This window comes from Drosophila navojoa, chromosome X (assembly GCF_054131105.1).
Source record: "Drosophila navojoa isolate 15081-1374.11 chromosome X, UAZ_NAV_1.0, whole genome shotgun sequence".
NCBI classification, from domain to species: domain Eukaryota; kingdom Metazoa; phylum Arthropoda; class Insecta; order Diptera; family Drosophilidae; genus Drosophila; species Drosophila navojoa.
In genome coordinates this window covers 980,178-1,006,983 of record NC_142895.1, presented here as the reverse complement: position 1 = coordinate 1,006,983, position 26,806 = coordinate 980,178, and the positions used below count along the sequence as shown (strand labels likewise).

General features: G+C 38.8%; 2 protein-coding genes and 2 long non-coding RNA genes across 4 annotated transcripts in view; 2 read left to right on the top strand and 2 right to left on the bottom strand.

The window, feature by feature from the left end:
- Window positions 1-26,806, top strand: part of LOC108656829 (zinc finger FYVE domain-containing protein 1) — an 89,439-nt gene that overhangs the window by 41,154 nt on the left and 21,479 nt on the right. The window lies entirely within an intron of this gene.
- Window positions 5,713-26,806, top strand: part of DAAM (disheveled-associated activator of morphogenesis-like protein) — a 33,893-nt gene continuing 12,799 nt past the window's right edge. Inside the window, exon 1 of the mRNA XM_089263368.1 lies at window positions 5,713-6,124. Within this exon, the coding sequence (XP_089119494.1) occupies window positions 6,077-6,124 (48 nt within the window). The 5' untranslated portion in view covers window positions 5,713-6,076. The remainder of the gene's footprint in view (window positions 6,125-26,806) is intronic.
- LOC149090505 (uncharacterized) lies at window positions 11,696-12,580 on the bottom strand. Its single transcript, XR_016197522.1, has 2 exons — window positions 12,082-12,580; window positions 11,696-12,017 (listed from the first exon to the last, which is right to left on the bottom strand). It is a non-coding gene; the product is annotated as an uncharacterized LOC149090505 (long non-coding RNA).
- LOC149090504 (uncharacterized) lies at window positions 16,203-17,323 on the bottom strand. The gene is made up of 3 exons (XR_016197511.1): window positions 16,886-17,323; window positions 16,626-16,825; window positions 16,203-16,562 (listed from the first exon to the last, which is right to left on the bottom strand). It is a non-coding gene; the product is annotated as an uncharacterized LOC149090504 (long non-coding RNA).

Here is a 26,806-nt window from a genome sequence, read left to right as displayed (position 1 = left end):
GCAGACAGACTTCTTTTACTGCTGCAAGCACTTGTAATGCAAGCCATGTCTCTGTCTTTCTCCCTCTCTCTCTCTGGCTGGCTGTGTTGTCGACGCGCGTTGTAAACGAAACAAAATATTGTTTTGGTGTGTGTGTTTTTTTTTCCACATTTCGCTTCAATTTCTTCAGCTAGAATATCAAAAGGTTTTTTTCTTGGTTTTGAGGGCGACTCTTGTTTTGGAGAGGCTTTCTAGTGAAATTGAAAACACATTTTAATAACATGCCAAAATTGAAATGCAAAGACAGCAGCAACAGCAGCAACAACAACAACAACAACAAGTAAGAAAACTCTAGTCGAGAGTGCTCGACTAGATACTACCCTGAACCAAACTAATAGAAAAGCACATTTAGTATGGTTCAAATTTCAATTTCGATGTATTTCAAAATATAAATTAAATAGAAAACTCATTTAATTAAATAAATAAAAATTTTGAAACAATTAAAAAAGATAATTCCGACACGCTCCGGGTTTGAGCCCGAGACCTTGTGATCAAGCGCCGCGCTTTCTACCTTGACGCCACCCTTCTGTTTTAATTTTCAATGTCAAAACTGAAATAGATTCACTGCTACAGCGCCATTTACCAAATCTAAGTCAAACTAACTGCTGATGTGACTTTAAGAATGTGCAAGAACAACCAAACTAATAAAAATGTTAAAATTTCAATTTCGATTTTTGAAAAAATATAAGAGAAATTTAATCACAAATATATAAAAGTTTTGAAGCAATTAAAAGAAAACTACAATACGCCCAGCCCAGCAGGATTTGAACCGGGGACCTCGCGATCGAGCGCCGCGCCCTCTACCATGACGCCACTCCTCTGTTCTCATTTGCAATGTCAAAACTGAAATAGATTCACTGATGCAATGCCATCTAGCAGAACTAAACGAAACTAACTGCTGATGTGATTCTAAGAATGTGCTAGAAGATATTTGAATGTATGTGTGCACACGTATTGGAAAACTGCTGTTGCTACAGCACGTGCGTTTGTTAATTGGCCAAACATTTTGTTATTTTTTAACGTCGATTGACTAAACCGAATTTAATGAAACTTTCAGCATATGATCTACATATTCTATTGAATATTTGGCATTTAAAAAAAACATGTCAAATCATTCACAATTAGCTATACTAGAATCTGACCTTCACTGGGGATTCTGGTGAATTTGGAGCCGGTATCCAAAATATAACAAAAACCGAAATTGTATAAAATGCATTGGAATATACTTTTAAAATTTGGAGACTATAGCTCTAAAAATGTAGGAGTTATAAATTTATAACCTATTGCGCTTGGGTTGCGCTGCAGTGTTGGCAATATTAGGAGAACTTATTTGTTGAATAATTTAATTTCTAGACGTACGATCGTAATGAAACTTACAGAACGTAATCATGATGTTTAAATGTATGTGTATACCGAAGCACAAGTCTCTAGTATTTGATATACGACTTTTACAAAGATGTGGGTGAGGGGGTGGATTTAGGGGTGGGGGATAAATTTTAACAAAAACCGAAATTGTCTAAAATACATCTTAATATACGTTTTAAATTTGGAGAATCTAGCTTGAAAGATGTAGCAGATATAATTATTTAAGTGATCTTTGATAAGGTTTTTTATCGATAAAAAAGTATCGGAATGAGTTATCGTTTTTTAGTGAAAAACTCGATATGCGCGCTGTTTTTACGGACATTTTAAAAAAAAGTTGAAGTCTCTAGCTCTTATATCTTCTGAAATCGACGCGTTCAAACATACGGACGGACGGACGGACGGACGGACGGACGGACGGACGGACGGACAGACAGACGGACAGGGCTAAATCGACTCAGCTCGTCGCCCTGATCAAGAATATATATACTTTGTGGGGTCTGCCACGCCTCCTTCTGCCTGTTACATACATTTTAACAAAACCATTATACCCTGATTTCCCATTTTCAATGGGTTCAGGGTATAACAAATGTTGTTGACAAAATTTCACTTTCAACAAAAAATCAAGTGAATCTTTCAATTGGAATTGGGAATTGGTATCGGAATTTAAGAGAAAGACAGAGAGAGAGAGAGAGAGAGAGACAGGGGGGTAGGTAGGTAGATAAGCTGAGTTAAGTTGAGTTGAGTGCGGCGTCTCTGATTAGGCGATAACACACTTATTTTTCGTCAGAGGGGCGTGGCAAGCAACAACAACAATAAAAGTCATAGAAAATTTTGATTAGCCGGAATTGGCTTTGAGCTTTGGGATAGAAGAGGGTGTAGCACAGCTAATGAAAGTGTTTTTTCTTTTCATTATTTCGAAAACAAACGAGATATAATTGAAGCACTCTTCATTTCCATTCCCACATACATATATACCCCGTAACCGTAGAAAGGGGTAGTGCAACGATGCAAAGCTTTGACCATCTTTTGCCTATGTCTCTCTATTGATTGGAATCTCTTACAGCTTATTAATGCAAGGTATTTAATATTATTTAATAATTGCCAAGACTGCAAGTAGAGCTGAATACAGAGTATTTAATAGGCGAGCAGGCATTGTGTATACCACAATATAGCTAGATCAATGTACAAGGTATTTTACAGTCGAGCTTTATTCAGAGATCTGGATATTTAAGAGGTGCTCGACTTCTGGGCGCCCGAAAATTTTTCACGTTTTCTTAGGCAATGGAAAATGTTGTTCATATGAAGTAATTAGGCAAAGTTTCGATTAGGATCTCAATGACTTTTCACTGTGCGCAATGAGTTGGCTTTAAGAAGCAGACAGAGCAGAAGATGGAGAGAGAGAGAGATAGAGAGAGAGAGTTTGTGCCTTATCTATATGCATTAAAAGTAAATCTAAATCAATTTTTTGTATTCGCCTTCTATATAATTGCAGCCAAAGATACAGAGATAACGTCTAGATGCCTAACCTAATGACTAGGCCAAGAGGTAAGTCCAGCAAGTTCGTTGCCTAAGTCTTTCGTTTCAGCTTATATGAACCACAAGGCGTAATGCCTCAATGAATTGCCAAAAAATCAAATATATATGTATGTATATGTATATAACTATATATTTATATATATATATGTGTATATGTCGAGGAGACATTGAAAGCGATTTAAAGAAGTAGCGTTACATAAAGTCCAGCTAACATGACATGTTTTTCAGTTTCTGTATTTTTTTTTTTTTTTAAACCGTTATTGCTCTAACCATGCTTACTGAAATACTCTTAAGCAAACGGTATTAAGTGAGGAGTATGTGTCGTATGACTGCTTTGGGCGTCTTACAAGTTGAATATTGTAACTCAACTGTTTTATTTGATAGGGTATACCACGAGTGCTGGCTCCCTGCTTAGTAAGGGTATATATACCATACACTTAGTGGAGCATTAGAGAAGGTTAAAGTTAAAGGAAAGTATATAGTGTAGAATAGCTGAAGCTGAGATATTTCAATATATCATATACGGAGTGCATTAGTTGAGTAGAGTAGCTTAGGATAAGGTACTACTACTAATGCTATTTTGGTGTTTCACTATTCTCTATGCGATGATTCCATCTTATATACCATTTAGTAGGGTATAGCATGGGTAAGGGTATTCCGTTCCTGTAGTGCTGTTTCTACTATAGCAAGGTGTCGTATGTTTAGATAGTGTATTATTTTCTGGTGTCTCACTATGCTCTTTCTCACTCTCTCCCACTCATATTATTTGCTTTTCTTTTTTTTTTTTATTGCTTTTGTGCGACAGACGTTGAAATATGTGTAAGCCCATTCCGTTTGGGGCCTTTCGTTTGGGCAGCGACCTTAAATCGTTTTTGACTTTGACTTCAATTGGCGAGCCGCAATATATTTTATTATTATTATTATTATTATTATGCTTGTTGGTGTTTTTCTTTCTTCTTCGTCTCTTTGCTCAAGCTAATTAAGCTATTTGGACTTGTTGTTTGATTGTTTGTTCAGTCATGCATGGCAGAACCCGCTAATTCTCAGCTAAATAAAACGCAAAATAAAGCCAAAATAATATGAAATTATGTTGGAGACTTATGTGGGATTCAATCCAATCTAGCTTTGCTCGCACTTCTTTCACTTCATCCATAGGTCTACATATTTATAAGTTTGCCAATGAAGTCTTAATATATATACACATTATGTTGATTGATGTTGATAGAAGGTAGAATATTATCAACATCAGCTGGACGCAGGTAATTAGAGGATGTCCTCTAGTCGTTCACTGCTGACTGAATTCCGTTTATATATCTGCTTTTGCTGCTTGAAAAATGATCAACAAATATATTGCAACTCATTTGTAGATCCATTCCATGCAAAAACCCAGTAGCTGTTCGAGCTAACCTCAAGCGTCAAGTTCTTGCCATTTCTCGAGAAGATGTTTTACATTTTAGTATAGCCATATCTTCTACTGCAATAGCAACTCGTAACGACCTTCACAAAAACTAAAACAAAACCAAAAAACATAACTGAAAGTGGTGCCAAAAGTGAAAAAAATGAAGAAAAACCAAACCAAAAAACTTTTTAGCTTTTTGACCTTCGAGTCACGCAATTATTTTTGTCACTCTCTATATACAAATGTATATATATTGACTTAAGCCATTTGAAGGGGCTTGAGTTGATGCAAACATTTATCTGCAGCTATATATATATATATTTATCTATATAGATAGCTAGATGATGCAGTTCTTTCACTCTCACTCGTTCATGTGTTGCAAACCTTCTATAAAATAAAAAGCTAAAAAAAAAATAGTAAGTGCTTCAATGATTAAGTTGAAGTACTTATTGGGCCACCCACAAAGCCAGACGCTAAAAAAAAAACTAGCTCAGAAAACTAAAATTGCAGCGGCGCAGGCAGAGGCGTTGGCGTTGGCGTAGGCAGCGTTAGCAGAGTCAAAACCAAAGACACCGGCAAAAACAGCGACAGAAGCAGCAAATATATTGTGAGCAGCAGCAAAAGCAACAAAGACAGCGGCAAACGTAGTGGAAGAAGCAGCAGCAGAGACAGCAACTGCAACAGCAAAGACAGAAGCAAAAGCAACAGAGGCAGAGCCATCAAAAGCACAAGCAGCAGCAGTAGCTGAGACTGCCAAAGCAGAGGCAACAGCAAAAATAACATCAGAAGCAAAGACAGCAGCAAAGACAGAAGCAATGGCAACAGAGCCAGAGCCATCAAGAGCACAAGCAGCAGCAGCAGCAAAGCCGGCCAAAGCAAAAGCAAAAGCAAATGCAGAGGCAACAGTAAAAACAACAACAGCAGCAGTGAAGCCAGAAGCAATGGCAACGGAGGCAGAGCCATCAAAAGCACAAGCAGCAGCAACAGCAAAGCCGGCCAAAGCAAAAGCAAAAGCAGAGGCAACAGTAAAAACAACAACAGCAGCAGCAGCAGGAGAGACAGCAAAGGCAGAGACAGCAAACGCAAAAGAAGCAGCACTGACGGCAGAGGCAGCTCAGCACAAAGCAACAGCAAAAGAAGTGACAAACCGCTACTTTGCGCTCTCTGCCAATTGCACAAGGCGCTTGTTCGCTCTCTCGGCTGCAGGCGCTCTCTCAGCTGGCGCGCGTGCTCTCTCCCTCGTTGTTGCTCTTGCTTATGTTGGGCACCTGTCGCGGCAAGTTTGTCAACGAAGCTGGCGTCGCTGTCGGCGCCAACGTCGCTGTCGCTGGAGCTAAGCTCAGCTTTGCGCCGCGCTGGGCACGTCGCGATTTTTCAATGCGTTCCGAACCGCCGATAAGAACGCACGCGAGCGAACGAGCGTACCGAAGAAGCGAGATAGCATTAAAGAAAAGTATTCAATAAATTCAATAATTGAAACGCGCGCGCGTGTTAAATATTATACCACTCTTTTTTTTTTCGTTCGTTTTTGTTTGTTTTTGCAAGAAATTAATTATTTCTATATAAATGTACATATATGAATATAATTGTTTGAAGAAAAAGTTTCCCAAAGTTTTTTTTTGTGCACTGGAAAGAAATTTGCGGCCTTTGTTTTTTGGCCTAGTTAATCACTGAAAACTATTTCCACTGTGTCATGTGACAGTTCTCAACGCTAGGTGTCGCACCACATGCATCAAAATGTCAGCGAAAAATCAGATCAACGTCTTCATGGAGAAGTTCAATACGGTGAGTGAGAGGACGATAAAGGAAGGACTACAAAAAGGATTCGAAAGAGATATTAATGTAGACTATATACATAAATATGTATATATATATTGAGGACGTTCATGTGGAAATATATTTCCAAGATTTGTTAAGATTCATGTCAATTCGTATATGTTCCAAAAAACTTTTTGATATTTTGAAGATTTTATCATAGTATGATGTATTAAAGTACTAATATAGATATATACTAATATAGATATGTTTATAGCTGCACAGTCTCAGCGTAACGTTGTTTTTCTACAGGTTTCTTCAAGAAAGAAGAAGAAATCTCTGGGGAGACGCAAAGTTGATCGATTCACAATATTATCAAACAAATTTAAAAGTCTTTCTTTCTATAAATTTATTCGAGTAAAAATTGTTCAATATAATGAAGCTGAGCTATAGATATAGATAAAGAGTCTTCGATCTAAGCAAATTTGAGCACTAAAGACATTTGATATGTGGAGTAAACTTGATCAAAGTAAAATCATATATGATATGGTTAATGAAGTGATGAGTATATATATATAGAGTAGATTCAGATATCAATTGCATACAGCTGAGCAGAATTAATTTAGTCATTCAACAGAAATATTTTTGACTAACTCCATGAATCGCTTAAGTGTTATAGATCCACGTCCCCATCACCATTGTACGAACTATACCTAACCATCTTCGTGTTTGACTAATTCCCAATTTAGCAAATTGAAGTTTTCGAGTGCTCTAAGTGGTTTGAATTAATAACATGTTGCTTCAATTGGATGTTAAACGTTTTTAAGTAAAGTCACGAAAAGCATAAAGCCATTTGGCTTTGTCCAGATTTTAAGGTTCGAAATTAATTCACTTGACTCATTTCAATTCGAAAGAGTAAATTTTGAATTAACTTTTACTTCAGTTCAATTCAATTCTTAATGGAAACGTTTTAAGATTCTGCAAAAGTTTTGCTTTCGCTTTGTTTTTAGCACTATAGCAGCTTAGCATTTGCATTCAATGCTGCTCATCAATAAATTGTAAATTGAAATTGAAATTGAAATGGAAACATTCAAATTTTGATTTGCTGCCCAAGACAGACACAAAAATGAAAGTGAAATGCGCTTCAAATTAAGTGCTTGGTCTAACGATTTGTCTATCTCCCTCTCTCTCTCTCTCTCTCTCTCTCTCTCTGTCTGTCTATTTGGCTACTTCAATGAGCCGCAATTGAAAATGTCTGTTGAAATGCTGCGCACCGCATAATAAACGACGAGCACAAACAACAATTTAATGCAGCCGCAGTTGTGTTGCTGCTGTTGCTGTTGTTGCTGTTGTTGGCGCTGCAATAATTAATAAATATTTGCGAGGTGAGAGTTGCCCAATTGATCAAAATGCTCACGCTCGATAAGTTATCGAGCACATTCACGCATTTCGAATGTGTTTGGATAATCAAGAATCTCATTTCTTCACTTCAATGAGTAATTGCTGCAAATGGGTTAGGAGTGAGTGTAGAGTGACGCCAAAAGACGAACAATGTGAATTCGATATGTTATCGATAACATAGCTGCAGTAAATTCGGGTCTACAACAATAGTACTGGCTATAACAATGGCAAAATCGAGCATTCAGTGCTGTCTCTGCTGCCGACGTATGCTCGATAAGTTATCGATAACATGAGTATCTCAAGATTGGAGTTATACGCGCATTGCATTTTTCAGTGAGCCCTAAGAACTTCTTAGCGTAAGTAGTTTATATTAGGCTCAACATGTCGATAGCTAATATAAAATATTGGACTAAACATATCGATAGCTAATATAGAGTAGAAGTAATAAGTATACCTCGCTATTCGCTTCAAAATTGAACAATATAAATCGAAAATTTAAACTTGAAATCGCATTTTTGTAATGGAAAATCTTTGTAGTTTGCGAATTCCACAAATGGGACATAGATATAAATCAAATCAGTTTATGAAATGCTGTTAGGCTATTGCCTATGGGTCAATGCCAATCACTGGCAATGGCAGCAACTGCTTAGAATAGCTAGCCGGCCAGGCCAGGCCAGGTAATCAGAGGCTGACGTCACAATCTGTTCAGGAATCAAATGCAACCAATTTGCGAGGCAAGCATTTATGCAACCGAAAAATCTCACAGGAGAGAAAGCCAGCCAGGCAGGCAGGCAGACGACTAAGCTAATTGAGAGGGGAGCAGGTGGTGGTGGTGGCGGTGGGAGGGGCTGCGATTACGGCATTTGAATTCTAGCTCAGCTTGCGGTAGTTGACGTCACAGAACGAAAGACTTAGACAACAAACGCGAGTGTATGTGCGTATGTGTGTGTGTGTGTGTGTGTGTGTGTGGTCGAAAACGGTTCATTTGGAAATGCCGTTAATTTGTGCAGCCAGAGTCACGGAATAAACCATCAAAATTTATTGAATTAAGCGCAACTAGTAACTGTGCAAATTGTAAATATATAAAAATTGGTTAAGCCTTGTCAAATGGAAACCTGTTTGCCTCTTAAACTTCTTCAACACAGCTGAGCACCTTAGCTGGCAAAGAGATTGTGCCGCACTAGGTGAAGTGGACGACAAGTGCTCGCAGTTGGCTCATCCAGCCAGTCAATGCAGTCAGTCAGTCGGTCAATCAGTATTATCACTATTTTGTCAAATGTTAAACCGTTGGCTAGCCAGTCTACTTGACTGGTTGCTATTGAGTCCATAAAGCTGGCTTCTCTGTTAGCCAGAGAGTAGTAGCTTAATCAATCAGTCAATCAGTAAGTATGATCAAGCCGATCAGCTGCTCAATCAGTCCATCAGTTTGATCGATCAGTCAGTGATCAATCGGGCATTTAATCAGAGAGTCAATCAGTCGCTGAATCAGTTGCTCAATCAGTCAGTAAGTCAGTTTCTCTGTTGTTCATTAATCAGACAAACATTGTCTTAGTCAAGTCAATCACTAATCGTTCAGCTATTCAATCAATCGGCCAGTCATCAAATCAAACAGTTATTCATCAATCAGTCAATTGCCCTATCAATCAGCGTTCAGCCTATCAAGTAATAAGTTGATCAATCATCAAATTCAGTCTGTCAATCACTTGTTTATCAATCAATCTGCAGTCATCAATCATTGACACAATATTTCATTCTCCCAATGTTCACCTACGAAACAATTGCTCTCAATTCGCCATTAGCCATTAGCCAGTCGATGCGCCGCTCAGTCAATCAGTCACTTGGTCAACCAGGCAGTCATTCAATCAGTCAGACAAGGTAATTCAGTCTTTCCCAATAACTCGCCTTATTAATGCTCTGCATTTGCGATAAATGCAATTTAATTGGCCTCACAGGTGTCAAGTGCGTAGGGGGGCTTTAGCTAAGCAATGTTGTTTACGTACTCGCCCCTAAAAATGTCAGCCAATATATCAACTTTTCAGCACTAGGAAGTTGGTCTACAAAGTGCTTTAATGGATAACTAAAGTAAGGCTAAACAAAGGCAACTCGTTTGATTACAACTTGATTTATGATTATGTTAACAGCTAAGCCAGCTATATTTAATACAAATACGTATCCATATAAAGAAACTTGGGCATATATTTAGCTATACGTATGTATTGAGAACGTTTACGTCAGATGACGTCTGCAATGGGAGTTCTGCTGGAATTTGTCTAGAGAAATGTCAGCGTATAAGTTGGATTAGTTGATGTTAGCTGAAGGGAATAAATGTTATGCGATTTTATTGCTATGTTAAGGCGCACAGTTATCGATGATATATATCGATAGCATATTGTTAAAAGTGTGGCAGAAACATTTGCGTATTCAGTATTTTGCCATTGGGTGCAAGATGTTACCTTGCTTTAGTTGCCATAACAGTTGAGTCGATAAGTTATCGATAACATATGCAGCCTAATGGAATCGAACTACTACAGCCCTACTTTCTTTGTGAAGGCTGTCACAATTTGTGACTTACAAACGGAAATAGGTATATATGCACATATGTATGTATATATGTATATGTATCATTATGCATGTATGTATGTATGTGGGTAGCTAACTCCCATTAAAATGCGCATTTAGCTAGCATTACGCATAGGCCTCGTGGTGCCTGCGGTTTTTCGCTCTGTAAGCAAAAACTAACCGCCAATGCCAAATGAAAATGCTTCCTCAACCAATATATTAGACTTTTCGATATGCTTAGATGTTTGATAAGTCTCGCCAGGAATAATTTCGAGTTCTCTTTAAGCACTTGCCGAGACTTTGGGCATTTGTTTCGCAAGGCGGCGCAATTGCATTTATTTCTAGCTTGAGCCATAAAAACAGTTAGCTCTGTTGGCAATCGTACATATGTATATATATACTTATAGCTGTAAAATCCTCCAATTATGGCATAGCTCTGACCCATATTGTAAAGCGTTGACCAACTCGTTGGGTGCCAAATACGGAAGCCATATGTAAGCCTAATGAATTGAAAAGCAAGGCAAAAGCAAACTAAAAAGCTCGAAACACTCAAATCTCGATAGTGAGTGAGTCTGCACAACTAGAGGTTACCCTGGAGGCATTTCACGTATCAGGTTGCTGTGGGGCAGAATACAAAATACAGATTCTATGCCTGACAGCTGCGTATGCCTTAGCTTCAGCTGTCAATGCCGAAAAAAATAATTGAAACATTTTATGCAGATTTCGTTTCGGAAAAGTCTCACAAGACTAGAGACTATAGCCGAGTCAACTGTTGACGGTCTTCAATCTGATCAATATACCCTCTTTGCTTCCATGCTCAACTGGAGTGGGGCAAAGCAAAGAGAGAGAGAGAGAGGGAGGGAGAGAGAGAGAAAGAAATGGTGAATTTGACAGCGCTGTTAAAAAGTTGTAATAATAATTTCCTGGCTGTGATTTGCATGCTGCAAGTTTTGTTAAACATACTTAATCATTGCTACTTTATGTCGCACCGCCTTACCCCACTCGACTCGGGGACCACCTACGCGATCTGACAGCCGTCCATGGGGCACTCAATTTTTATATGCTCTGGCAAATATCTTCGAGATATATGCGAGCCCATAAACCATGCCAGACAGAGCTACATTTTCTTTCTCCTTTGTTGCCTTGCGCATGAGCCACTAAGCAATAGCTCATGTAACACTAATTATCTTGACTCATCGAAGAGCTACTTGACCGTATTATTTGTGTGCCTCTTTGTTATATCCAGTAAGAGTTACTGCATTTTCTTTCGGATAGTACCATACTGCACTTACTATTGCTATGCATTCATATCTTGATTCTTAGTTTACTGAAATTCAGATACTACAGACAGATGACTTCAACTAAAACTAATGTAATTCAGCAATGAAGTTCCCTGGGATGGGTTTCACTCAAGGTCAGTCGTTGCGCCAACTGCGCAGCTAGCAGAGTATGGACGCATGGACGGCCTGTTATCTGAGCATAAAGCATTCGTAAATCATAGGAATATTGTGGAATAGGGCCTCCTCGGGCCCTCCTACACTAGCTCACTCTTCTTGAAATTATAGTCAAAGGCGCGACGTATGAACAGCAGCTGTTGTGAAAAGTCTAAAACAAAAAAAAAAAATAAAAAAAACTATGATAACAGATATTTTGTATATCTTCAGAGCATTTTTTATTGTTTTATGAATTGTTCTGTTCTTGTTTTGTGTTGTTCTGTTCTGTTCTGTTCTGTTCTGTTCTGGTTAAGTTCTCGTTTATTTGCTCAAGTGTTGATAAGCCGCCGTGACTTTTGACGAGCGTTCTTCTCCTCTTCTTCAATTGGTAATCTCAGTGTCAAGCGTATTTGCTGAGCCAGCGGCAAACATCGTGTTTTTTTTTTTTTCATTCTGTATTTAACTTAGTTTCTTGTCCGAGATGCTTGAAAACGGTTCATTTTGCATTTGTAAAATGGCCGCGGAAAATTCTGGAGAGAGTACGAATAATGTGTCAAAATGAATGAACTGAAGTGATTTGCGAATTTAATTTACCTGCTCGAACTATTTGAAAAGTTTTTGTTGGTGTAAATTATGGCAAGTGCGTGTTTCGTGATTAAATTAGAGATCATCGTTTTCCTCCTCTTCCTCCTCCGGCTCCGTATGCATGCGGCCAGCTATGTGCTGAAAATTGTCGATGACAAGCTGGAGCAATACCAGTTCGTCCAAGAAGCTCTGCAAAGCGCGACGAACGCGCCTTGTCAGCTTGATTCCCCTCAAGAGGCGCATGCGCTGACGGTCGCTGGCCAAAGATTTTGCATACCTTATTGGTGGTGGACGCATTTTAGTTGAATTACTTTTAGCTTTTACTTCCGAAAAGTGAACAAAAAAAAATTATTTTTTTTTTTTAACTTTTATTTTTGCTTTTTTCACAAGCGCACAATCTGCTTCAGACGAGAAACTGATTCAGACTGAATATTTTTTGTTCTCTGTGCTAGGATATAGGAATTTGGCACAGCCCACTCGGATGTCAATAAGTTTAATTATTTTTGCATCCAGGTTGCATGAAAATTGTTATCGATATTTTTTTACATGTCTGCAAATATGGTTGACAATGAGTTTTTGTGTGATTGTCAATTTTATGAATTAGCTATAGGTGCTTCTCAGAGCATCGGCTTTAATATATGTGGAGTGGAGTCTTAGGTTTGCTCTAGGAAAGACTTTCGTCTCTCCATTTCATCGGCATGTGAAGCTATTACCAAATAATACTGAGCGTGGCCAAGTTTCCATGGGCTAAATCGAAACTGTTTTGATGGCGCATAAAACGGCGATTGATTGGAATGCCAATGCCAATATCTGGTGGGCAGCCAGTTGGCTGTGGGGTCAAGCAGCTGGGTAAAAGTTTCGATACGAGAGGAGCACATGAAAATTGGCAACGGAGAATGGAAGTGTAAAGAGAGGAAGAAGAAGCAGCAGCAGCGGCAAGCGGCAAGCAGCAGCAATAGCCAGGGCAGGTGTAGCTTAAAGATTTCACCTAGCCAGCAGCAGCTCGTAGAAGAAATCGCCAACTTAATTTACAGCATTCAGCGATCTATGCAATCTTCTGCTTTGTTTTGCTTTCTTGGCGCTTTTTTTTCTTATTTGTCGCCTTTTGAAAAAACATTTTCACTTTCGTTTTCAATCTCTACGTGAGTGTGTGTGTGTGTGTGTTTGGCTTTGGTTTTGGTTATTTTATTTATATTTTTTTTTTAGCCCGGGCCAATAATCACAATAATCGTGGTAAGCGGGCAGTCAGTCAGGCCAGGCCAAGCCAAGCCAGGCCAGGCCTGGGGGCTCCGCGCACAGAAAACGAAAAACTGGTTGCCAACACTTGGCCGGATGCTTGGAATTTTCGGATGCCGAACGAAAGTGAAAACGCCGCCGCCAAGAAGCCAAATGAAATCAAAATGAGAAAAAAAAAGAGCCAATCCAGAAAAAGAAAAAGAAACAGAAAAAAGAAAAAATTGAATTTAAATAAATTACGTATGTTAATTGCGCAGCCGGTCAAGAAAAATGGTTCGCCAGCAGCTCCCGAAACTGAAATCGAAACTGAAACCGTTTTGGCTTTGGCTTTGGCTTTGGCTTTGCGAATTCGACTTGCGGCTTACTTGAATTAATGAGGGTCAAGACACTTGACTTGGCTTTGGCTTTCTACGCTTGCCGCCTACTTCATTATCAGCCAGATCATCATCATCATCATCATCATCATCATCATCATCAGCGCCAGCATCTGAATGATCAACATCTGCATCTTTATCAGCAGTTTCTCGCGTTCAGCCCTTTTATCATAATCATCATCATCATCATCATTATCATTGTAGTCATCTTCTGCAGCGTCACCTTCATCTGCATCATCTTCTGCTTTATCAGCAGTTTAAGGCTTTCTACTCTTGCCGCCCGCTTCTTTATAAACCTGATCATCATTAGCATCATCGTCTTCATCTTCTCCATTATCATCATCGTCATCAGCAGTAGCAGCAGCAGCATTATTGACACCTTGAAATTGTTGCAGGTTTTTGTGTCTTGTTGCAGCTGCAGCTGCAGCTAAGGGCAGGCGTGGTATAGCTGCAGCCTCAGATATATGCGATCAATATGATACCCTGTAAACTGACCAGAAAACAAATGAAATAAATTGACATTGAACGAATTTTCGACAGCTAAAAAGGCAGGAACCATATCTCAGTAGATTGACAAAGAACAAGTAAGAGTGCTCTAGTCGAGACTATCCGACTAGGAGATACCCTGGACTCTGTCAGCTGATATTCCAATCATTCTGCACCTCATTCGTGCACACATACATACATATACATGCATCCACACGCATGCATAGCCACGAGCTCTGCTAACTGCGCTTGGGCTGCGCTGCAGCAGAGAATCTATTTGTTCAATAATTTCTTTTGTAGACATACAATCCTAGTTAAACTTTTAGAAAGTAACCATAATGTTCGAATGTGTGTACATTCTAAAAGCCAAGTCTCTAGTACTTGAAATACGTTTTTTTACAAATTAGGGGCGTGGTATCTAAAATCTGTAAATTACAAAATCTTTGTCTGCATCAAATGTACCTAAACAGTAAATCTGAAGTCTCCTTGTCTAAAAGTGTTCAAATGGGGCTGAAAAAATATAATTAATTTTTCGATTATTTTCGATAACAAAGTTATCGGATGAGTTATCGAATAAAGATGATTAACTTGTACTGCGTATGGTATACACGAGTATGCATGCCAAATTTCAGCTCTTTAGCTCTTATAACTACCGAGATCGGACGGACGTGCAGGGCTATATCCACTCAGCTTGTCATGCTGATCAAGAATATATATGTCGTACCCGTGCGATATTACGCTGGCAATTCGTGCTAATCGATTGATTTAGTATTTTAATGGCAATCGAAGAGAGGAGAGAGACAACTATAGCTGTTGCTGAACGTGGTGCCGGGTGTCGCTGAGTGAGAGCGAGACGGCTAGTGATGTTCTTCGCACAGGGTCGCTATGCGTTCGATGAACTAGAGGCTTTTGACAGGAGAAGAAAAATCACGCTTGGCCATAGACAATTGAGCAAGAAAGAGCTTTACGAAAGAGTTAAGCGACACCGAGAACTCGTTGATAGGCGCAACAATAATGAGAGGCATTAATGAGAGAAGTAACGCTCCGACATCAGAAGTGATGTCTGCTTAATGTTCCTTCTGCCCGTTACATGCTTTTCACCAAGCCAATATACCCTGAGTTCCCATTTTCAATGGGTTCAGGTTTTGCTGACATCTTCTGCCTGTTACATTTTAATACGAGGAATCATCATACCCGGCTGGAATTCACTTTCATCTGAGAGCTGCAAGCAAACAGCAGCCAAGATCGATGTGGTCAAGCACGTGGCTTCACTTAATGAAAGCGCATTGTTATCGCACCTTGTGCTATGCCGCGACTCGCCTCGCTCTTCTGCCTTCTCCGCCAGACCCGACAGCAATCAGCGGGCCATTTGTTAAGCTGCCAAACAGTTGACCTTCTTCTGCCGCTCCTCTGGAGCAGCCAGCTCTATATCCTGTTTGCGCGCATAACTGTTAACATACACCATGTATGTATATATCGCAGCATTTTTGACAGAGCTGCCTGGCGTGAACTTTCTTGAGGCGTTTCGCATCTGCGGCATCATTAGCTGCGCTTGGCTATGATTAATTGCGCCTGCGTTTCAGGGCAACTACTGTCAAAGGCCTTGACGTTTTTGTTAGCCAGCGACAGACTATGACACAGAGTCTCTAAGAAGTCGAAACTGAACTCAAAGTCGTTTGGCCTTAGAAGCCCAAGTGCATTGACTAGAAGATACTCTCTCTATAAAAGGTCTATGTTCTTTGGTTAATGCCAAATCTATACTCTTAGCTATCTCTGTCTATCTATCTATCTTCGAAGCTTTCAGTTCGTCTTGTTTGTTCAAGAGAACCTCAAGTTTTCCAAAAACTTTATGGGTTTCATCTACTTTTCGCAAAAGCTGTCATTCAATATTAATAACTTCTTTCCTATATACATATATCTTCCATATAGTCCACCTCTTTTCATGCTGGCTATAAGCCTGTCGATTGCAGCCCAACAGCTGTCAATATTTGTGCCTTTAACAATGTTCTACTTAATGATAAATGAATGAGGCTTTAAGGCATTTAATGAGATAATCTTTAATAATAAGCTGGCCATTATAAATTGGATCCAAGACCACCAGACAAAAGACTTGGAGCGTAAACTTGAATGTCAATTCACCTTTCATCATTGCTCGTTGTCGCCGTCGTCGTCGTCGCGGTTTTGGAATTGTGTGTCTCTTTAATCTCAACAATTATCGCATTTAAAACTGGAAAATGATCTCATAATCAGTTTCGTATCCAGTCCAGCATCAGCACAATTAAAGTCCAATTGCACCGAGCGACTCGTTTTGAAAATTGTCGATCTTCTGTATTTAAGTTAGTTTTTTTTTTCGAGATGCTTAGTTTTGTATTTTTAGATTGGCCCCGGTAAATGCTAGAGGGAATACTATTCATGTGTCAAAAGAAATGAACTGAAATGATTTGCGAATTAACTTACCTGCTCGAACTATATGAAAATGTTTTTGTTTTTGTGTAAACTGTGGCAAAAGTCTGTATTTCGTTATAAAATTAGAACCTATCATCATCATCCTTTATATTCGTCTGAAAATTGTTCTTTTTTCTGTATTTAAGTTTGTTTCTTGTCCGAGATGATTGAAAACGGCTCATTTTGCATTTGTAAAATGGCCGCGGAAAATTCTGGGGAGAGTACGAAGTGTCAAAATGAATGAACTGAAATGATTTGCGAATCAAAGTTACCTGTGTGAAAAGTTTTTTTTTCGGTATTAATTATGGAAAAAGTGTGTATTTCGTGATAAAATTAGAAATCATCATCCTCCTCCTGCTCCGACTCTATATTCAATTGGTCAGCTATGCGCTGAAAATTGTCGATGACAATCCGGAGCATTACCAGTTCGTCCAAGAAGCTCTGCAAAGCGCGACGAACGCGCCTGGTCAGCTTGATTCCCCTCAAGAAACGCGAGTGCTGACGGTCTCTGCCCGGATTTTTTCCATAGTTCATCGATGATGGACGCATTTTTGTCGAATTACTTTTAGCTTTTACTTCCAAAAAGTGAACAAAAAAAAATAATTTTTTTTTATAATTTTTTTTTTTATAATTTTTTTTTAAATAATTTTTTTTGCCTTTTTTCACAAGCGCACAATCTGCTTCAGACGAGAAGCTGATTCAGACTGAATATTTTATTTTTGTTCTCTGTGCTAGGATATAGGAATTTGTCACAGCCCACTTGGATGTCAATAAGTTTAATTATTTTTGCATCCAGGTTGCATGAAAATTGCTATCGATATTTTTTGACAAGACTACAAATATGGTTGACAATGAGTTTTTGTGTGATTGTCAATTTTATGAATTAGCTATAGGTGCTTCTCAGAGCATCGGCTTTAATATATGTGGAGTGGAGTCTTAGGTTTGCTCTAGGAAAGACTTTCGTCTCTCCACCTCATCGGCATGTGAAGCTATTACCAAATAATACTGAGCGTGGCCAAGTTTCCATGGGCTAAATCGAAACTGTTTTGATGGCGCATAAAACGGCGATTGATTGGAATGCCAATGCCAATATCTGGTGGGCAGCCGGTTGACTGTGGGGTCAAGCAGCTGGGTAAAAGTTTCGATACGAGAGGAGCACATGAAAATTGCCAACGGAGAATGGAAGTGTAAGGAGGAGAAGTAGAAGAAGAAGCAGCAGCAATAGCCAGGGCAGGTGTAACTAAATATCACCTAACCAGCAGCAAATCGTAGAAGATTAATATTCAAAACGAAAAAATTAAAAAACAAATTAAACTTGAATTTTTTTCTTTCCTCTTGTTTGGGACTTTTCATAAACTTTTCTTTTCCGTTAGTTGATGCCGGTATGCACGTCGTTGCTCTGTCCCTGCCTCTCCTTCTCTCTCTTCGTTCGTATACCTAGTGAATGTTACAAAGGAAGGGTATACTAGCTTCTGTTAATGAGTGAGAGAAGAAGGCGTGGTCAAGAAAGGAGTTATGTCCGTTCATCTCGATGAATAAAGAGCTAAACTGGAAGAGTATTATACTTATAGAGTACTAGAGTATGAAAGTATAATCTTCATAGGATATAAGAATAAGAATAAGCTGTGTATAAGAGTACATAGATTATACGAATTCTATGAGTATGAAAGTATGAAGAGTTTATTCGAGTGTAATATTAAAGAGTATATGAGGAAAGGAAAGAGTATTAAAGAAAGAGTATTAAATACAAATTCATGATTATCTGAGTGAAAAAATTCTGTTTCCTTCTTGGAGCTTTCATATAGATAGAAGCTAGAGTGTGAACGCCATTTGATATATTTTATGTCTAGAGAGTATACGATATTTACAGGGTATCTCGTAGCTGAGCACGCTCAATACTTTTGTTTGTTGTTGACTTTGCTTTGCATTGTTTTTGAATTAATAATTTATATCGATTTTTATAAGCGCCCGCGGCGCACATCAATTGATTTAACGGATTAGCATGTGCGTGTAAGTGTGTGTGTGCGCGTGTGTGTGTGTGTATGTGAATATTTATAAACTCTTGTTGTTTTTGCTACTTCTCCCTCCACTTTACAAATTGATTTGCAATTTATGAAACGCGTTCAGCCAACAAGACGAAGAGACGAAAGTAAAAGTTCAATTAAATAAAGATAAATTGCACAACAATTGTTGTTGCCCGTTGTTGTTGTTGTTGTTGTTGTTGCTGTTGCTGTTGTAGCTTGTTGCCTGTTGTTAACTCTGCTCTGGTCCAATTCCAATTCGCGACTTAAGCCCCAGCTCAGTTTGCAGTTCATGTCCATGTCTCCATTTACTTTACGTAAGCTTCAATAAAAATGCAAAAATAAATTCCAAAATTAAATAAAAACAAAAAAAATAATCACATGAATATCTGCCCCAAAGCCCCCGCCCCGCATAAAATACCTCGCCCATAAATTATTTGGATATTTTTTTTTGCTGAATTTTACATTTATTCGATTCTGCTCTTGTTACACGTAATATCATAACCAAACTAAAATCAGACTCCAAATCGATATTTATCGATAAATTGTGCATGGAAATAAGTAGTTGAGTAGACTGTCTGGCTAGACCGTGAGTTATATTTGGCCCCGACTCAAGTATTGTACAAGTTTATGGACTCACCCAGAGATAATCTCTTCTCGATGTTACATATCGATTCCAGCAATCGTCACACCCATTTGGCATTCGCTTTCAGCAGAGAGCGGCTGGCAGAAGACAATAAAGACAACAGAAATCGATGGTCCAGCACGTGGCTTGAGTTAATGAAAGCGCATTGTTATTACACCTTTTGCTACCTCATCACCGATTTCTCTCCTCCCTGCTCCGGCGCTTGCCCCCGCCTCGAGTGAGTTATATTTCGTGTCTAGATGCTGGCAGCAATCAAGCATGTCATTTGTTATGCTACCAACAAGTTGATCTCTGCTACTCTAGAAATATATCTGCATCCATCAACTCGTGGTTCTTCGCATTTGAATAATATCATATGGAATGGATGAAGTTAGATTGGCTTGGGCTAGGTCAGGTCAGCTGAGATGTTCCATCATGATGCTTCTCTTGATGTCTTATGTGATATATATGTTAGCTACTACAGTTATTTTGGATTATATAATAATATATAGGTCTTAACTATCTGGCATCAGAGCAATGAACATGATAATGTGATACGTGATGGCAATGATAATGCTAATGATCGATGACTTGCAAATCGAATCTATTGAAAATGTGAATGATCATAATGGAATTCCTAATGATGAGGATTTTGATAGTGGACTTGTAATGATAATCGTGATGAATGATAATGACATTCATAGATGATAATCATACTAATATCCGCAACATTTGCATGGATAAGAACAGGACAGGTCTGTCGAAATACTGGATGGATGTGCCGATAATGACTAGATGAGTATTTGATAAGCATATGTAATGAAGATGATGATGATGATAATGATGATATCGATGACTAAAGACAATATAATAATGAAATGAAAAGTTCAATGTACACAGAGGGAGATAGAGAAAGAGCAAGAGCTCGAGCTAGAGCGAGGGACAGCGAGTATGTCTCAGGAGCCTCTGGTTCCACCCGACATTGGAGGACGACATTTAAATGCTATAGAAGATAAAATGTGACACGTAACATCCGACTGACGTGAAGAAGATGCTGTTGATGGATTCGATGAGCGAGCATTTGCATCCATACACTTGTCGCTGTTTTTCGTCAGCTCAAAGGTGACCATGGAGGACCAAGTAAAGCAAAAAGTGTTTTGTAATCTTGGCAAATTTCAGAAAGCAGCAAAAACAAAAAAAAAAAAAACAAAAAAAAACATTTTAAAAGCGAGACTAACTATTATTTTCAAAGACTCTAAGAGACGTTTGTCAGAATGCAAGTGACTGACCGACAAATACCTTGGCTTTAGATAATACATGGGAATGGAATCGTCACATTGAATTGGCATAGGTATCAGCCGATATGCCCGCTGTCCACAGTTATAGGGTATCAGACAATGCGGCCTGTGATACACTCTCTTAGAGTATAGGCAGAAAAGTAATGTGAAATAATCTCATCATGGTGCCTGATGCTGAACCAATATACCCGCTGTGTGCTGTGAAGGGTATGGGCAAACATGGCAAAGTATTTTGCACGATTTTATCGACGATTTTGGTGCGCTTTGTGTGCCGCAACAAAGCTGAAAGCTAAAGTGCACACGATGACTGAAACTGAGCCACAGCAACAACAACAACAACAACAGCAGCAACAAACACCAAGCCTAAATCAAGTTGCAAGAATGCGGAATAAATGTCAGGAGTACAGAAAAAAGAAAAAATAAATGAAACAAAAAGCTAAGAAAATAAAAGCCGCTCAAGTTAAAGTATCTATCTGTAGGATACATTCATGTATCTTTGCCTAATGCCTTAGATACTTAGTAATTGCATTTAAAAATAAATGAAAATTGTCGCAAAAGCTGCTCGACTAGTAGATGCCCTATAGGGCAAGGCGAAGTGCAAATCATGTTAGAGTCTGTAGTAGGAGAAGCTACCAAAATTGTTGTTTTTTAGCTAAAGTCGAACTCTTGAAATCTAAAACTCGCACACTCTCATACTGTTTCACTCGCATATGCCTCATTGTCAGTAAGTCCCAAACACCCCGTTCGAGCCGCTCAAATGATCTACAGGGTAGGGCAAAAAAGAAAACGAATCATGTTTTAAGTTAGCGGGCGCGCATAGCTTTGCATTGACAACTCGCATTATTTATGACTGCAAAACTCGTTCCATATACCCTATTTATGTATAATGGCTCATTAGAAGACATACGCATATACTATATGCATATATACTACAAATGCATGCATGAAAAGTGTGTTAATCGATATAATTAATTGCCATTTGGCGTTAAACTTGCGTTGAACTTCGTGATATTCAAGTTCTGGCAAAGTATTTCAAGTTCCTCAGCTTAGCTGTTGACTGAGGGAGGGACCCATAGCTACATGTAGTTGATTTGGCTGAGAAGTATGCTAGAGAGAGAGAGAGAGAGAGAGGGAGAGAGAGATAGAGAGGGTTAATTATATATATCTATTGAAGGAAATAATTATGTTTAAATTTACTGACTATATGTATGTCGGAGCGTTACTTCTTTCATTAATACCTTCCATTATAGTTGCAGCTATCAACGAGTTCTCGGTGTCGCTTAACTTTTTCGTAAAGCTCTTTCTTGCTCAATTGTCTATGGCCAAGCGTGATTTTTCTTCTCCTGTCAAAAGTCTGTAGTTCATCGAACGCATAGCGACCCTGTGCGAAGAACATCACTAGCCGTCTCGCTCTCACTCAGCGACACCCGGCAACACGTTCAGCAACAGCTATAGTTGTCTCTTTCCTAGTGACAATACCTCCTTTAATTGCTCTACAATACTAAATCAATCGATTAACACGCATTGCCAGCGTAATATCGCACTGATACGACATGTATAATATATGTAAATATTTCAATTTATATTCAATATTCAATCATGCAATGGGACAATGTTTTCAAGCTCTAAACTGTTATGCTGGCTAGCTTATGGCTTTCATACTCCTAGGATTCTATAAAATAAGACTCTCGTAGTTTTAGGTTTTCTTATAATATTAATAATATTATTGTCTTAGGCTCTGAAAGTCCAAGTGTCTGATAACTTATTTTCAGCCATGTATGTATGCATGTGTGTATGTATATATCACATCATATCATATATCGTCTTATCTCTATCTTGCTGCTTGGTCGCTTTGGCTCAGTTGCTCTGTTGATCTGGCCATAACTCTAACGCTGGCCTCCTAAACTTTAAATGTCAGCCAAAAAGCAACAAATGAAAAATGCCAAATATATATATACATACCTGTATATATATATATATATATATATATATATATATATATATATATATATATATATATATATATATATATATATATATATATATATATATATATATATATATATATATATATTTAAGAAAACGCAATCGAAAATATATGAAACATTCAAAATGGATATTTGCTTTAACGTCAAACGTCAAAGTCTTCAAACTCTTTCTACGCATTCTTCTTCTTTAGCTTCTCCTCGCTTGACTCTTTGTGTTGTTAGCTATGCAAATTCAGAGTTTGTCATTGGCTTGAAGAGAGACTTTAACTGCATTATATGTGAATGGCATATCCTGTAGGTTTCTGAGCTTGAGAGGTATTTGCAATAGTCTCAGCTCATTCTCAATGGGAGTTTGTTCCTGGTGTGGTAGTAAGTACTTTAGCTATGCACAACTAGTTCCATGCCTGATCCCAACTCCCTTAAAACTCTGACAAAATTAAGTCTTTCATATGCAAGCTTGAACAGCTTTTTTTTTGTTGCTGTTGTTCAGCGATCTGTTGCATGTTTCGAGCTGTTGTTGATGATCCAACGCAAAAACATCCATTTGCAAAATCATTTCTTGTAAAGTTTTCTTTGTTTTTGTGTTTTACTTGTATCAATAATAATTAAAAAACACTTTGGCAACGGCTTGTGCCCAGCCTCGTTTACAACATTGATCGTCATAATTATGTTGACTTGGCTCATAATTAAGTTGTGCAAATGAAGTTCAAGTCAAGCGCAAAAAATGGCAAATTGTTGAACTGTTTTTTTTTTTTTCTTCGGCTTTTTACGCTTTGCCATGACGAATGCTTCGAGCTTTTGGGGTGAAGGGGAGTGGAAGTGGTTGGGTAGCGGGAGATGGGGTCATTCAGCCATCAAACAATGGGCCACCATGCAGACTGAAGTATCAAAAGCATCGCCCCCGAAGGCCCGCAGACAACAGCGACAACAATGGCAACAACAACAACAACAACAACAACAACAACAACAACAACAACAGCAACAGCGACAAGTTGATTCAAGTGAAAGTTATGTCCAGAGCTGAGATTTGCCTACTCAGGTGCTCAGAGGATGATCGCCGTCTGTCTTGGCCAAAATAAAGCCAAACATGTATACCCTGTACCCAATGTAACTCTGGACTGGCAAGGGGTGAGAGGGAGAGAGAGAGAGGGAGAGAGAGAGGAAGATTATGAATGTAAAAAAGAGAACAATGGGACATAAGTTGAAGATGGACTATAAGAACATAAGACAATATGTATGAATATTTGTATTAGAGTGTAGAGTGTATAAGAGCTTGAGAGAATTTAGTTATAAGCATAAGAATATTAGGAAATGTATGTATAAAATAAGAAAATAATAGACAATAATAATGATAGAGTGCAGAGATTTTAAAGAGAGAGCGTAACAAAATGTAAAAGACTCATATACGAGGGAAGAGGTAGACAGATAAAAAGAATGTGAAATGGTGGGCTAACAATTGTATTGCCTTATAAGAGTACGGTTATAAGAGTATACGGGCGACTAAAGGCGAGTCAGTATAAGAGTTGGTGCTTTGAAAGTTTTCCTAAGATCAAATTTCACATCACGCATGCAAATTCAATTTGTTTGAGCTCATCCAGATGGAAGGATGGAGGGTACAGGGTATCTGCCAAGCATGCACTGCCGCTCGTAAGAGCACTCGTAACTTTCAGAGCCTGGCATTTGATCGGCCGATCGAGCCCGTTGCGGCTGCACCCTAAGCGCTATAAATTCTTAAGCCTAATTTTTGTTTTCGGCTAAATATCAAATGTAATAAAGCCGACAAACTTTTGTAAATGTCGCTCGCCGTTCAACGCAAACGCTGCAAATGATTTCAAGAACATTTCAGCCGGGTGTGACACACCGCGAAATGCTCGCTAGCAACCAGAGAGCTGGAAATGCCTCAGTAAAGCATCCTCTCTCTCTCTCTCTCTCCGTCTCTCTCTCTCTCTCTCACTCCCTCCTGCTTGGACTGAAACTCGAAATGTCATTAAGATAGGGCCTACCTGCCCTATATACCCTCTTTCAATTGCCTTTGAGCGGGTATTGCAAACGTAACGAATTGCGCTTTTGGTGCACTCGAGCTCAACTTTGACTAGAACTTGACACCTCTGACTGCTGATTATTTATGTGCAGTGCCTTGGCGTGTTTTGTGTTTGTTGTTGTTGTTCATTTCGGTGTTTCAGATACCCAGTAGTTGGCGCTCAGAACGTCAAAAGTCTCGGTTTTAGATTGCAAATGTATCTCATGTCTGTCTCGGCTGAAAATATATTTTTGATAAGCTCCCAAGCATTCGAAAATCCTAGCCTAAGACAATCTCATTTAAGTGAGCTGACGTTGGCTGTGCTTGAGCCGTCAAATACCCTGTAATTATGGCATATATAAGGCAATCGATAAGTGAGTAATTCCCTAAGGAACATTGCTACAACTTTAACCTTACTGAATGGGTAAATCTATTATAGATATTTACTTTATTTAGATATAAAGTAACATATATCACGTCTATAGGCCTTGCGGCTGCCTAGATCCATGGGGCTTCTTAGCAACTCTGAGATACCCATTGCAGCTAGTATTATATGGTGCTCTGTAGTCGTTTCTCCTCGCGGCTGCTTGCATGCGGGGCCTCTTTTTGTTTTATTGGATGCCAACATGCAAAACTGAAATTCGAAACTGGAATCTTGCATTGTATTGCATAGTTGGCCGGCAGGTGGCGCTGCGGGTGTTAAAATAGGGGCACCTAGGGCAGGCGGGTGGGGTGGTTAGGCAGGCGGGTAGGCAGGGGTGCAGGGGTGCAGGGGTGCTGACTTAGCCAATTGCCTTGTGTAATAATTTTTTAACACCCGCATGCCTGATTACACGATTTCGATTTACCTTTACTTTTGTTTTGTTTTGTTTAGCTTTATTTTTTTGCTTGCTTGCTTGCGGATTCGGATTTGGATTTGCTTTTGATACAAGCTGAAATTCAGTTATTGTAGCCGTTGTTGTGGTTGTTGTTGTTGTTGTTGCATGTAAACAACACCTTACAACACCTTCATCACGGTCCAGCGCCAATTGTTGCTGTCTTGAATCAAACAAACACAAACCACATCATAGCAAAATACTAAAAATAATAAAAAAATAGCAAATTTTTTCTTTATTTTGCCTAATGCTGTGCAATTAGATATACGATAGTTGAGTGGCGATAGTATTAGTACGTTTTCAAGTGGATAAACTGAGTATACTTGCACAGAGGCAGGCGTGAATGAACTCGTAGAGGATGTTTAAGCTCTTTCAGCATTCAGAATTAATGGATCGATTCAGCTCTACCTAACTTTTGTTTGACTGATAATCGATCGATATAAATCGATATCAAACTTATGTTGTACTAATTGATAACTCGATAAGTATCGATAGCTCTTCCCTATCGCCATGAATGAGGATTAAAGTGTTTTCCTTGCCTTCATATCATATTTCATTGCCTTGATAGGGTATCTCTTAGTCATTCACTCTCTTACTAGATCACTCTTATGTTTCTTTCTTCTTCAGTTTCCGCATCTCACTCAGATGTGTGTGTGTGTGTTTTTTTTTTTGAGGCAGTTGTCTTTTCGTTTAGATAATTTAGAGGCTCTTCACCTGACTTTAATGGTTGTTGCGATTACGAATGAGATGTGTTTTTCTCTTCATTTTTATAAGAAATGAAATGAACATGATTAACATTACTTGTGGCACGTGAGCCATGGCTTAAAGAGCCAGCAATGCCTTTGGGCCAATCACACAATATATTGCTATCTCTAGATTCAACGAATTTCCTTCCTTAATAAAAAAGTTTGCAACTTTTTGCATAGCTTTAATTCCTTAAGCATTGTCTATCAATTGGAGATGATGAAACCTTTTACCATAATTGCCGTTCGCTGCCAAATTCACTAAAAATGTGCTGCAAATGCATGCAATTGACTCCGCAGTCCGCAGTCGTCCCACTGTCCAACTGACAAGTTGAAAGAAAAAGAGGGAGAGAGAAAGAAATAAATGTGACGAAAAAAAAAAACTGTTTGAACAGTTCGTTATATCAACTATCGTTAGCTGATCGTAATGACTATTTTTGGACCGTGCGACAATGTCTGGGAAAGCAAAGCCTCTCTTTCAGCTATTCGCTTGCTCCAGTGTCTGAATGCCTCGCACAATGATTGATCGCTATAAAAATCGATAATGGATGAGCGTACCAAACTGTATATGCAAATCGTAATCTCTATATATGTTCCAAATACAGTAAAAATGCCAGTGAAGC